This window comes from Rhinolophus hipposideros (genome assembly GCF_964194185.1).
Source record: "Rhinolophus hipposideros genome assembly, chromosome: 18".
NCBI classification, from domain to species: domain Eukaryota; kingdom Metazoa; phylum Chordata; class Mammalia; order Chiroptera; family Rhinolophidae; genus Rhinolophus; species Rhinolophus hipposideros.
In genome coordinates this window covers 21,367,662-21,382,720 of record NC_138064.1, presented here as the reverse complement: position 1 = coordinate 21,382,720, position 15,059 = coordinate 21,367,662, and the positions used below count along the sequence as shown (strand labels likewise).

The 15,059-nt window shown below is 33.6% G+C and overlaps 1 protein-coding gene across 10 annotated transcripts in view; it reads right to left on the bottom strand.

Moving 5' to 3' along the window:
- SNX13 (sorting nexin 13) overlaps window positions 1–15,059 on the bottom strand; it is a 119,126-nt gene that overhangs the window by 54,794 nt on the left and 49,273 nt on the right. For all 10 annotated transcript variants that reach the window (XR_013995373.1, XM_081080090.1, XM_081080093.1 and 7 more), the window contains 3 exons: window positions 5,000–5,121; window positions 4,806–4,907; window positions 3,444–3,532 (listed from right to left, as the gene is read on the bottom strand). Coding sequence is in view for 9 of the 10 variants with exons in the window: in XM_081080090.1 (XP_080936216.1) it covers window positions 3,444–3,532; window positions 4,806–4,907; window positions 5,000–5,121 (313 nt within the window). In the remaining variant the exon portion in view is untranslated. The remainder of the gene's footprint in view (window positions 1–3,443; window positions 3,533–4,805; window positions 4,908–4,999; window positions 5,122–15,059) is intronic.

The window sequence follows — 15,059 nt, the reverse complement described above, 5'->3', positions numbered from 1 at the left end:
ACACTCCTACCTATTAAAACTCTTCCCTTCCTTCAAGGACTGACTACAGAGTCAATTCCCCACTTATATGAACCCTGACCATTCCAGTTAAATATTGTTTTTACTTACATGTTTAAAATATACTTATGCCCTGTATTTATGGCATTTATCACTTACTATGTAATTGTGTATCTTCCACTTCTCTAATATACTACAACTCTAGAAATCTCTTGCATGTTAGGGAGACTAGTCAGTTCTATTGATTTATCTATCTTCAAAAATGCTTACCCTTCATCTTCTCAAGGTCGTTGTTTTAAATGTGGCAGACATTTGATAAATATGACATGAATGAAAATAAAGAAACTAAGTGTTTAGTGTTGGGTCTATGAATATAATATTTTCACCTGTTATTAATCTTTACTCCTTTATGCCTGTGAAATCTACATTTAGAAAATGTCATTTCTTAATACTGGAGAACCTAACTACAAACTTAATACGATGTTTCACTTTTCTAAGCAAAGGACTGATTTATTTATTCCTTTTCCCAGATCTCTAATTTATCTGGGCCATTTTGTGGTGTAAGTTCATAAAAGGCCACCTTGATTTTCCTTCAGAGAAATATTTTATATAAATTCTACTTTTGTAAGCTGTTCAAGTCTCTGACAAGTATTACCCCATGAAGAATTAGTATTTCCAAAATGCACTAATAAATGCTCCAGTAACTTTCTGAAGTGGCTTTTGAGACATCTTACAGTCTCAAATTAGAAGGAATTGCTTATTCTTTCAAGGTTTGCTCTAGTCTCTTCTTTAAACTTATAGCTAGTATTTACATAATTCCTTCCTTTAAATTTTATCTCTGGCCTCAAATGCTCAAATTTTAAAATGTACTTTGAAAGAAGAAAATTCACAAACTGCTTTTTTTTTTAAGCTTTTTCCCCCAAAATGATAAAAACACATGGAAGAACTTTAAATAAATTTAATGCTTCTTATTAGTTAGAAAACTACTTTGATCTCCTAATTTGCCTCAAAAAGGGTTCGGTTAGTCAAGAGGTAATCATGAATCAACAATTCCTGTATAGGTTCTAGTGCAGCGAAGGATCCATACAAAGGAAAGAAGAAGTCTGTAATCTGCTATTTAATCTGGAAAAAAAACGTCCTTTGAGAAAACTTGGATTTAATTAGCAACAAAATTGACAAAGACCTATCAAGTTAAAAAAAAAAGAAAAAACTTGCTGAAAATAGTGCTCTACAGTTATACTCACTCAATTAAACCAAAAAGAAATAAAATATTGGTCTAAAAGAACAATCAATAGCAAAAACATAATTGCTCTTTAAACAATCCTACTTATTTTAAACTATAACCTCATGTAACAAGGCAGATCTTCATTCCTGGATCCTAAATCAGCTTAATGTTCAGGGAGCTACAGTCACGTGTGCACCACAGCCAAAAAGGAGGGCAGACAAGTTTCCTCTTACATGAAAACTGATTTTCTGATTGGATATTCGCTATGTGCCAGCTACTGCGATAACCAAGTACATAATAATGATAAATACAAATATATATGGCCCCTGTTCTTATGGGAGTTACAGTTCTAGTGGAGGAAAGAGGCATCAAGTACATAAACACAACAACCAGATTATCATTTTAAAATGTGGTAAATGAGATGAGGGAAAACAACTGGGCACTTACCTAGAGTAATAGGGAATTATGACAGGGCTTTAGATTGGGTGGTCGGGGGAGGTATTTCTGAGGAAGTGAGATATAAGGGATGAATACAATTTACCAAGAGAATAGGGGAATTATTCTGAGCAGAGGAAAAGGAGTGTGAGACAGCAGTACGGTAGGGAGAAAATGGCATTTCTGGAGAAGAAAGTGTGTGGCTGGAATAAAGCGACTGCACAGCATGAGGACCAGAGAGGTAAATAAACCCACATCCCACTCAGAAAATTTTGCTGGATGGTCATACCATTTACTGAGAGGGAGAAAAGACTTAAAAGGCAGACAGGATATGGAAGCAAGAATAAGATTTCCATGTTGGACATTTAAAGTTTAAAAGGGCTGTGAGTCAATCAAACAGTGATTTCAGGGAACAGCAAGTCAGAAGAGCCTGGACTCAGAAGAAAACTCTGGACCAAAGATAGAAATTTCGAAAACATTAGCATTTGGATGGTGTTTAAAGCCAAAGTGATGGATGAGCAAGAAGGCCCAGGCCTGAAGAACTTGGATATTTAAAAGTAGCAGTTAAAGCATATAAAGGTGACTAAAAAGGAGTCCAAATGAGAAAAATCAGAAAACAGCAATTCACATGGAAGCCAGGAAAAGACAGTTTCAAGAAAAGACAGCCAGCCAGCCCTGTGAAGTGCTGCTGAAACCCTGCCTAACAGCAGCTGTCTGTGGAGTTCCAGGTGACAAAGATTCTGATGCCAAATAGCACGAACGAGGGCTATGACTGATTAGCAACATCCTCCTACAGTGTAGATGTCAATCTAGTGATAGACATGACAGGTATTTACCACCCTCAATAATGACGAGCCCAAATAATTGGTCTTAACAACATATAATCTATTAGACTCTTCCCCTCAAAATCAAGCATTTTCCACGCACGTCACAACACCATTACCCTACCCGAGAAGTGCACTGAATTCCTCCTGTTAGGTAGGTATCAGGAAACTGTGTGGTTATTATTGCTTAAATAATAACATGCAAGCATAAAAGCACACCTCAGAAATCGGCATCTGTTTTGCAGGATGGTAGACTAAAGAGATCATAAGCTTTCATTTTTAGAAAAATTGGATATTTTTGTTTCACCCATTCAACCAGGAAAAGGGTTTATGTAGCTAGTATTTCTCAATCATAAGCAGGAGGCAAAGGAAAAATGTTATTCCTTTACATTTGTACACAGAATTTTATTCCAAAGGTTTATAGCCAGGTAATAAAAAGCCCAAGACTACTGTTCTCATCTAATTTATCCATTTTCCAATTACAAGTAGCAAAATCTTAGCTACTCAGATTTTTTTTTTAAAGTCTATTGGGAAGTATTATTTTAATTAGCCTAATTTAGGTAAATTTATAGGTAATGCTATATTAATGAAAATTTAAAACATATTCTTGTTATATCCAAAAATCCAAGTACCTAACTCTAAGGTGGGCAGTTCTCAAAGTGTGGTCCTGGGACCTCTGGAGAATAGAGGGAGACAAGCATACAGTAATATTTCCAAAATTGTTATTGATATGTTATCAATCAACTAATGAAAAGTGTGCTTGTGTACTCTGTGTTTCCCAATTTCTTAGTTTTAATTTATAATACAGTACATACTGATAGATAAAACCCACATTAAAAAAAACTCTTTGGGGTCCTTAATAATTTTTAAAAGCATGTAACAGGGTCCTGAGACCAAACCTTTTGAGAAATACTCCTCTAAGTTTCTTTACAGCCATTTATTTGGTATGAACTTAAGCTTACCCTGACAAAGTATCGCATGATCCTGTTCTGGAAATCTCCAGGAGGTAGCAATAAATATAGTAAGACCTCACACAAATCCCTTAGGAATCCTAGAAATAAAAACGGTAGCTATAATAACATTAGAAAATATGAAGTCTCCACCCACTCTTAATACAAAACACATAAATAAAGGTAGAAATAAGCAGTTTCCTGATTATACTGGCTTATTATTTTAGCAATTAATTAGTACATTATCAATATTCATTAAAAATTCCTTCATTATTCTCCAAATAGTAACCACTCATTAATCAAACAAGTATTTTTGTTATTCTGTTCAGTTTCATCCTACTTTTTGAATCACTGAGAAATTTCAATTATAAAAGTGCCCACAAAACAACTTTAGTTGTACCATGTATTCTGCACTTCGACCAGAATAATTATCTTTGCATATTTAAAAGTTATTTGCACATTTAAAAATATACCTGTAACTCTTCTTTCAAGAAAGAACCATAGCTATTTTGGCAGGTAATAAGAAAAGAAAAAAGAATATGTTCTTCTATTTTACTGATATATAAGGGCTCGATTCACATAAAATACTGCGTATCATTATATCTACTTCTTACATTTAATTATTTCATATCAGTGCTAATGAAAGGCAATTGAAAACTGAATTGCATAATAAATATAAAAAGGAAAAAAGAAGAAAAGGGACAAAGAGAAAAGGAAAAGCAAATTAACAAAATAAAGTTAAGCACATTTTAAAAATCAAAGAAACCAATTCCCACAACTAGAAATGCTTTTTTGTGGTTGTTCATATGCTGACACTTCATGGGAATATAATGCTATAGCTGGTCCTGTTAATCAAAAAACGTGCCAAGTAGGAAAGACTTTTAGTCATCACAAAACTAGGGAAAAGACTTATCTGGTCTAACCTCCCACAAAGAAGACAAGTTCACTCAACTCTAAATTTTATTTGAAATCATTATAATCAAGCCTATAGAAAACATTTTAGGGTAACAGATATATTCTTGAAGTAGAAATTATAAGTTCAAAGTGAAGATAAATTACTATACATAAAAAAAGTAAATTTACGATTATAAAAATGTTTATACTTATTACATCTTTTAAAAAGACACGAGGTAATTTTTAATTACCATCTTTACATTTTAAAGATGACCGTTAAAACAGAAAAAAAAAAAAAGAATTTGGAAACAACTTTTAAGAACTGAAAAACAAAATGATTTAGTAACTGTCTTCACCTGTTCTGGAAGGATAACTTCACCCTTAGATTTTACCCTTATACTTGTTCACTGGTTCTGCTAACTTGTCTCTAAACAATATGAACAGTCACTGTTCCGAAAAGAGTTAAATTGGAAACAAAACCTTCTTCATCTTTGGGAGAAGTGCAAACTACGTCACGGCAAACATCCTTCTCCATTTCAACTTCAACCTCAAAGAAGGTATCCACAAGATCTTCTGCTGTACCTGGACAAAGAAAGAGACAATTCAAGATATAGAGAACGGTAAAGAAAAACAGAGTTTAAAATCCTAATTTTCAAATGGAGTAAAGATATCACCTTTTACTTGATCATCTTTCTCTGTTATCTTCTGTTGCGCCTTTCTGAATACTCGTAGGTGTGTGCCAAAATCATCTACAATACGTGTAGTAAAATAAGGTTGCCAGTCTATTTCTTTTGACCTTAAAAAAAAACACATTCCATAAAAGCATTATGTAAATCATTATAATCAAAAAATATAAATTCATTTTAATGACTACTGAAAGACAACATGATTATCAGACTGAATTTATTTATACTGGTTTGTTCATTTAATTATATTACATCTTAACATTCAGTCCCTTTCACAAGACCCAAGGTGTAGCAAATCTTTCTCTTTCTAAGTCTTTGAGCAATATTACTTGAAGTATTTAATGTGTCAAAGCTTAAAGGTAATATCGAAGTCCTTAAATTAAATAGAAAAAAAATATTTTTTCCAATTAAATCTGAAAAAGAGTCTAACAACAGGTATATTGTGCAATTTTTTCCTAGACACAAGAATACATTAGGAATTCAGAACGTTTTTGCTTGCTTTTAAAAGAGCGTTTGAGACATTTCTCGGTCCCTTCTCAACCATTTCTGAATTCTATACATTCTTCTTTTTAGTTATACAGGTCAGGTTCTGAACTAAATTCTTTTGGTATGAATCTGACTGGTTTCTGTTTGCATATACTAGCACTTAAAAGCGTGGTCATTTCAAATAGCACACAAATGGTTTAAAAGATGTGGCGGCACAGCCATGAAAAAGGTGATTAATAATTTTATTAAGTTACCTGATACTCTATCTCAAAAGCAACAGACTTTAAGAAACATTTAATATACCAGTGAAAACAGGTAACAAAAACAGTTTATACTTCTTCTTGGATTAAGCGATAGTTTTAAACAAACATTTTTAATTTTTCCTTAAATTAGCACTAAAATTAAGTCACGCTTTTAGGAACATACTAAGTAGATAGAAGACAAAGAGTCTATTCATGAAGATGCTGGGAAATGAGACAGCCATAAAAAGGTACACCATAATTCATTATGTTAATTACCACATATGTATAATAAAGAAGCTAGTGAAGAAACTGACTTGATTACTGTCACTGAGAGAAAGCTTTTAAAGGTGGTGATGGCACTGATAAATATAACAGATAGTTGTTTTCAAATAAAAACATAAGTCATTACTGCTCATCTACTAACTTTTTAAATACACAATTATAATTTTGTTATATACATAAAAAAGTATATTTTAAGTACATGAACACAAAAACAAATTAATATTAAAAAGTAATCTGAGCTCAGGGATCAGAGAAGTTAACATTCTTTAAAACACAAGAGTCATGTAGTATATATAAGCATACACTAAACTTGGTAACAATATTCAGCCTCAACATAAAAACTAAAATAAACTTAAACCTAACAGTTGCTAGAGTTTCTTTTTTTCTTATTTAAAAATGAATCACAAACTGTATAAGCATCTTTCAAAACCTTTAACATAAATATTTGTACAAAGTCATATATACTTGAAAATTTTATAAAGACAGAATTTACTTAGTATAGGCCATTACCTTATTAATCCATAAAAGGTTCCTTCTAACAAAGTTAGAAGCAGAATATATGATCTTTCAAGTTACATCTACTCTGTTTCATGGTACAATGCCATACATATAATTTACTGACATTTTCTAATAAAAGTTATTAATTATAAAAGGCACTTTTTAAACCCATCTCAATTTACTACAGAGAATACAATGACATTTTAAATGATTGAAAACTAAAGAACGATGCAAATGTATAAAATTATTTTATATTTTAAATATAGATTTCTACTTTCAATATGTACATTTGTTGAGAGTGGGGAAAACATGGAACACAGTATTCCGTATATGTATCCAAGGTCATCATATTCCCTCCGCGTGACTCATGTCCACTGAATATACATGAGAAACCTAAAGTAAATCTTAACTCAAAGGGACTTTTCTAGGTTAGGAAGAACAGTAATATATTGTTTCCCATTCATGAATTAGGAAAAACATCTACTATAAATTCCTAGTAGTATTTGTATTAACACAATTTGAAAATATTTTGGTGAAATTATATGGTATATGATAAAAATATAATACATGAAACTTGAATGTAAATCAACTTAAAAAGCATTCAATTTATATAACAGACACACTTCCTTCTATTGATCCACAGGTAGCTTTCCATTAGAGCTCTTAATATCAATTATTCTTAAATGATGCCTACAGTCCAGGCTCTTTTTCATTTTGTTTAAAAATATTCCCTACACGATTCCTATTCTAACGAAAACACCTGGATTATTACATAATGAATCCTATTAGCTACACTTTCATTTTATTATTATTACTTATGAGCTTTCATGTCTTGAACTTAAAAATAAGAGAGCACATTGCCTATACAACCAAGAGAGTAAGTGATGTATTTAACCCTACTCTGAAAATAGAAACTTTATAGTAGTAGATCCCTGGGGCTTACATATCTTGACTGAAAGGCTGGAAGAATTACGAAGGTTAATAAGGAATGCAAACTATCAATGAAGTTTTAATTTAAGCACAAAAGCAAAAGCCACACTACACTGTAAGTGTATTCTCTGAACATGTATATTGTGTGCCTTTATCTCCACCTCTACCACCAGCATCCTGTCCCTCGCCTTTTACTCGGTCGCCCACATCCCCTCCACTCTATCTTCCACAGAGCACCCAGAGTGATATGACCATACAAATACAAGTTTTAAAAACCAAACCCTTCAGTAACCCTCCCTTGATCTTAGGCCTAAGCAGGAATACTTTCTCGAAAATCTTGCACACCCAGGACACTGCTTACTTCCTCTTAGTCTCTCCCGCCCTCTTCCTTCCCTTCTGATCTGCAGACTCACAGGCTTTCTTTCCACTTCTCAAACTCAAATACGCCACTTCTTATCTCAGTGCCTCTAGACAGGCTAGTCCCTCTGCCAAGTTGGCTCACCCCTGCCCACATGCAATAAATTTCCCTTCTCTCCCCAACATTCACTTGACTATTCCCACTTACCCCTTAGAGTTCATCTAAAATGTTAATTCCACACAGTAGCCTTCGTTCACCCTCTCCCTCTGCATTATTTCTTCAGACTATGTCTGGATCTCCAGTTATAAGTTCTCATAGCGTCAAATTTTTCACTTTTTATAGCACTTAACAACCTGCAGTTAAATAATTCAATTGCTAGAAATAAATTCAATTTCTGAGATAAAAATGTCAGGAAGTCAGGGACTTTGTTTTATTCTACTGTGTTCATTTTGTTCACAGCGGCTAAATAATGTGCTTGAACACTGGAAGCACTCAATACATACTGATTTATTGATTCCTCTTTCAGGGTCAGAGCACTGTTCACAGGTGCTTGAAAAAGGCCACACGAGACTCACACAACAGTTCCTTCTTTACTCCTTCAAGTTCTGAAACAGAACATAAACTGAGCTTTTTTTGCCTCTCTAAACCCCAAAGCTACTTAATGCCAATGCCTAAAAAAGGCAATGAATGTCCCAAATATGTGAGCTGAGACTGAGACGATATAAATTGTCTCACTGGTTCTATCTAAGCAGTGCACAGCTTATCGTCACAAAAAAATACATAAAAATCAGCTAAGTATTCCTGTAAAGAGCACTGGATTAGCACATATGCCCCTGATTCAAGTAGAACATTCACCATTTCATTCGTTTCATTCGTGCAATCCAGCAAGTCACATCACTTCCCAAGGTTTTGTGTTCTCTAAGGACACTTACAGCTTTAAGACTGTATGATCAGATTAACTAAACTCATCCCAACACACACATACACACACACATGAAAAAAGTACACACAAAACTAATAGTGGGTTAAGTACTTGTAAATCAAAAATATTTGATCAAAAGAGAGAATCATGAGTATATTTCATTTTACTTAAAATCATTAATCTTTCAACACAAGGTTAAGACCTTTTAATTGACTAAGGTTTTGTTTAGGGATATTAATGTGGCTTTTGTCTTGAAGAAATCATTCCCACACTGTGAAAGTTATGGTTTCCAGTTTCTTTTAAATGTCATGACAACTAAAGACGTTAGTGAACAAATATAAATGAACAGCCCTTTATGACTTTTCACCAGTATTTCATAGTTTATACATCTACTTCAGTTGTCATCTATCTAGCAACCAGCTTTGAGTAAAATTCCAAAGTGACTTAGCTTTCACAGGAACTACCTTGCCATACCCTTATGTTTTTAGTCTCTGTAGAAGTAAATTAAATTATATGATTATAATTAAAGTATAACTGGCATATACAGGTTCAGAAACAAATGCAACTTTTTCTTTTAACAAGCTTGATTATCTTTCTCCTCCAAATCATGTATGTTAAAGTCATACCACAAATCAATTCTTGATTTTACGGGGGCAGGGTCCATGCATCACACAACTGACTTTTGATAAACTTAAAGCTCCAAAGATGAGAACAGAAGTGGACAGAAGTACCAGAAAGTGGTCTATTAACCTACCTTAAATGCTAGGGGCATAAGTCAGTATGTCTTACAAAGGGAATGAAGAGCACTAACTACAGGTACGTTGAATGAATTTCTACTACAGTAACACAGAATTGGTACCATTCCAAAAATAGCTTCAAATTTTGTTGACAACAACCATACACAGAAATAAGTACAGGTTAATTAAGTGGTATGTTGTAACTTAAATAGGATTAATTAAAGAAGCTACGCTTAAACCAAATCTTGATGAGTGAGTAGTATCTAAATGGGGAAAGAAAGGATATAGAACAAGCAAGAGGGGAATGAGCGTGTGCTGTGTGGCGTCATCACATAGACTTGCCTGACTAGAGAAGCGGGTGACTATTTGGCAGCAAAGGCAATCCTCACATTCTTCGCAGAATACTTTCCTGGAAAAGGTCTTTTATGTCAAAATGACAAAAATAAAAACTGATTTTCCCACAGAAACAATTCTATAATAAATGTTATGTGCCTGATGCCACATTATTTTTTCATAGAAATGACTAAGACCTTATTTAAAAACAGTAAAGAGAGGCACAATAGACTGTTTATTACCTGTGTGTATACGTACGTACACACACACACACACACACACACACATATATACATATATAAAAGTCTTTAAAAGGTATCTTAATCAATAAGGGCAATATAATAACCAATCACATAAGATTAAAATATGTATTAATTTCCTATATAAGGTTTTTTATGTAGAAAAATAAGATTTCTTAAAAAATCACTGCGCAGTGAAATTCGTGGTTTTTCTGGGTAGACTGTGACAAGCATCTTTGGGGAGATTTTGAGAAGCTGCATCCCACTAGAAGGCTTTTTGATGAACTGATCCACAGCCACCTTCCGGAAAGATGGTGGCCCGTCTGTGAAAGAAGAAATTCCTTCTTCCTTGAGCCACTGAATCAGGCAGTGACTTCCCCCTCATAATTCACTACTAGAAAGGGTGTACGCTTTAAACTACATAACCTTTTACTTGTTTCCATCCTTCTAGAGTCCCTGAGAGACTACTATGTTACAATGCAAAAGTTTCAACCTGAAATTGAATGTGCGCAAAATAAAGGCACAGAACTGTAAACTTACTCTAATTCCATTAAAACAATTCCCCTTCTCTCAACCTCAATTCACTCATAAATACTACATGTTACATCTCTCTAGAGCACCTGTATTTCCCTTTTAAAATCTATCTTCAGGATTTAACTGTAAGTATTGATTTTTTTCATAACACTCCTAAACTTACATTAAATTGACTATTACTCTCCACCGATAATCCTCAAAAATACATGGAGAATTCCTATTTTACAGGAGCTAAATTAGCAACCACACAAGGAAACCAGTCTCTTCGCTTCATGGTTACAAATCTGTCTGCTCCCTTTTCTTGGCTGCACCTCCTCCCAGTCGTGTGAAGAGCGAGAGCCCAATGTGCACAGCTCTTTCCTAACTCCATGTTCACTGCCTTCATGCTGATCGCTTAAAATGAAGCATGGCAGGAGTATTTACACCTCATAAACATACAGTAGCCGATTTACAAAACTACAAATTTTGTGTTGTGTTTTCAGCATCCTATAAATAGCACTAGTTTAAATAATCAAAAATTTTTCAAGTTTCATTAATACAAGATTGTTTAACCACTGAGTAAAGATTAGTCTAGTACGTCTTTTATGTTGGAAATCAAGCATCCTTTCTGACCATGTAGAAATATAACAAAAGGTTTAAATAAACTTTATCATCATCCTACTCTACGATCTCTTACCAGTAAAACAATAGACCAGAGGAGTACTTTAATCCCAGAGTAAACTAAATCTAACTAGCAACCCTACCCACGGAACAAAATTAAATCCCCAAATGGTATTCGAAATACAGGGTATGAAGACAAGTACATGAATGAGTGATCTGAGGAGGAGGTAGGATTGAAAACAAACAAATCAAAATTAGTACCAACCTGACCAGAGTATGACAGACTATCTCAGAATATAACAAACAACCTAGATAGAGGAACACACGTGAAATATATTCACCTATCTTAGAGGTTGAGTATAAAGAACATAGAACTGAAAGCTTTTATCAAGCTACAGAAAAAAAAAATCTTAGTACGTCAGAACTGAAAGAGATCTGAAATGATTACCATAAGCCCCTGAGTCAGAACTTAATTTACTTAGTCTCGATTATATAGTGAAATCAGTCAGAGCTTTGTTAAAAAAAATAATAATAATCAGGGTTCTTAATTTTCAATTCAGTGTTTTCTCTCCTACACCTTAACATCATGAAACCTCCTGATTCATATAATTCACATTTTTTAAATGGTGGACGTGGAGAAAAATTCCGGCTTGCAGTTTTATATAATCATATGAAAGAAATGGTATTTAGTGAACTACAATACCACGTAAGTCCAGTTCTGTGTCCCAAAGCTTCAAAGCCATCAAATGTCAAGATGTTCTAAAGGACTTGGGTCTCAGAATATAACAAACAACCTAGATAAAGGAACACACGTGAAGTATATTCACCTATCTTAGAGGTTGAGTATAAAGAACATAGAACTGAAAGCTTTTATTAAGCTACAGAGAAAAAAAAAAATAACCTGGGGCTAAGTGCACAAACTCTTAATAAATAAAGCATTAAAAAATCAGTCATGCTGTCAACTATTTCAATAAACAGTATTTTTAGTAAATTTTTCTTGGTAAATGAAATACCTAGGTCCAACGGTAAAATATTACAGAAAAAAAATAACATGGAAGTAATAAATGGGAATTTGATTAACAAAAATTTATTAGATATTCACTATTTCATCATGTACAAAATAAGGTATTAAAAAATGTGTTGCTATATTTTATCTTTGTTCCACCTTACATAATGATGAGTCTTTTTTTCCCCTCTGGCTGCTTTGAAGTTTCTCTTTTTTTTACAGCTTTTAAACATTTTAATGATAATATGCCTTGATTTGGTTTTCTTCATGTTTCTTGTGCTTGGGAATCATTGAGTTTCCTGGATGTCAGTTTGTGGTTTGCATTAAATTTGGAAAATTTTCAGCAATTACTTCTGTAAATATTTTTTGTGTTACCTCCCTTCGGCTGCTCCAATAATATGTATATTAGGCTACGAGAGGTTATCCCACAGTTAGTTCACTGTTGCTCTCTATTCATTCTTAACAAAGCATTTTTCAATTTTGCGTGCTTGTTTTTTTATTGTTCTTTTTTTATTTTTTATTGTGGTAAAATATACATAATGTAATTTACCATTTTAAGCATTTTTAAATGTACAGTTCAGTGGCATTAAACACATTCACATTGTTATGCAAAAAAAAATCACTTCCCAAGAAAACAACGAGATAAAGGCTCTCTACAAAATACATCACCTATAGTTGAAAAAATGATTCTTATATTTATGAGCTCATAAGAACATAAAAACAGAAACAGGAAAATGAATTGATTTTTAAGTAGTCACCTTAGATATCTTTTTTGCTGATTACCAAATGTTTCTATTTCTCTCTGGTTATAAAGATAGTACCCATCTTGTAAACTGTAATTTCCTTCTTTAGTGCCCATATTGTAAAATGTAATTTCCTTCTTTAGATTTTCTGCATCAGTTATAATCAGAGATAAATCCACAATCCAAAGATCACTATTAATATTTTAGTGATCTTTAGTCCCTTTGCAATGCACACAGTTACAATTTTTTACATAGCTGTAATCATACAGTATACACTATTTTGTGTGATTTTTTATTCTATTTCCTTTTAGTTTAAATAATATTTCCCGAATATTTTAATACCAGCAAAATTATCTATTCCAGGGGTCAGCAAACTTTTTCTCCAAAGAGCCACATACCTACTATTTTATTAGGCTTTGCAGGCCACATCTTCTCGGTCACAACTAGTCAATATGCCACTGTAGCACAAAAGCAAACAACGAGAAAATACAAACAAATGAGCATGACTGCCCAATAAAACTGCATTTACAAAAACAGGTGGCAGTACACTCAAAAACAAAATGACAAATAACCTAATTTAAAAATGGGGAAAAGATCTGCCAACAGACATTCTTCAAAGATACACAAATGACTAATGAGCACAATGAAAAGAAACTCAGTATCATAGCTATCAGGGAAACCCAAATAAAAACCATAATGAAATACCACTTCACACCCACTGGGATGGCTAAAATTAAAAAGACAGACAATAACAAATGTAGACAAAGATCTGGAGAAATTAAAACCTTCATACATTGTTGGTGGGAATGTAACACAGTGCAGCCACTCTGAAAAATAGTTTGTAGTTCCTCAAGAAACTAAACGGAGTTACCATATGACCCAGAAATTCCACTCATAAGTGGAATTTCACAACCAAGGGAAATGAAAATGTAAGTCCATACAAAAACCTGTGCATGCTCATAGTAGCATTCTTCATAATATCCAAAAGGTGGAAACAACCCAAATGCCCACCAACTGATGGATAAACAAAATGTGGTATAGCCATACAATGGACCATTATTCAGCAATGAGAAGGAATGAGGACTACTATATGCTACAATATGGATGAACTTTTAAAACATTATATGAAGTGAAGGAAGATGGTCACAAACAGCACATTTTATTATCTCATTCATATAAAATATCCAGAATAGGTAAATCCACGGAGACACAAAGTAGATAAGTAATTGCCTAGAGCTAAAAGTTTTGGGGGGACAGCCGTGACCAATAGTGGATACAAGATTTCTTTGTAGGGTCATTAAAATGTTCTTAAATTAACTGTGATGAAGGTCACACAACTCAGTGAATATACTGAATGCCACTGACTTCAGGTGGGTGAATTGTAGGGTATGTGAATAATATAAATACACAGCTGACTCCTGAACAACATGGTTTGAATCCACTCATACATGGATTTTTTTAAATAAATACACAGTCGGCCCTCCACATCCGGGTTTTGCATCCAAGGATTCAGAGGGCTGACTGTATGTATTGTTCTACACCATTTTATATAAGGGACTCGAACATTCGTGGATTTTGATATCTGTGGGAAGGTCATGGGACCAATTCCCCTCAGATACTAAGGAAGGACTGAATTAAGTTTTGAGGGAGTCAAAAGTTATATGCAGATTTTCAGCAGTGCAGCAGGTCAGCGCCTCTAACCCCCATGTTGTTCAAAGATCAACTGCACAATTTACAACCCCGTCTATTCTATGGGCATAAAACCATTAACTTACTTCCTCTTTGTTTAAATATTTAGATGGTTCCTAATTGTTTTTGCTCTATTATAGTAGATATGACAAAAATCATCTTTCTGATTAATGTTAGTTTTGAACTAAGTTTTCAAATGGCAAAGAATATAAAATGGCAAAAAAGTGTAAAACTTGACTGTTGCAAATGTCCATTATTTGAGTTATGCTTGTCTTTGAACAAGTCTAGGAACATATGATTTATAATTTCCAGGCAAAAGGTAGTGGGCAAAATGGCAAAACTTTCAGAACATATCCCCTCTGTCATTCCAGAAACAATGATAGTGGATACTATCATAACCACTGAATCTTGGGGCCTACACATCCACACCCATGGGAAAACCCTTCAAG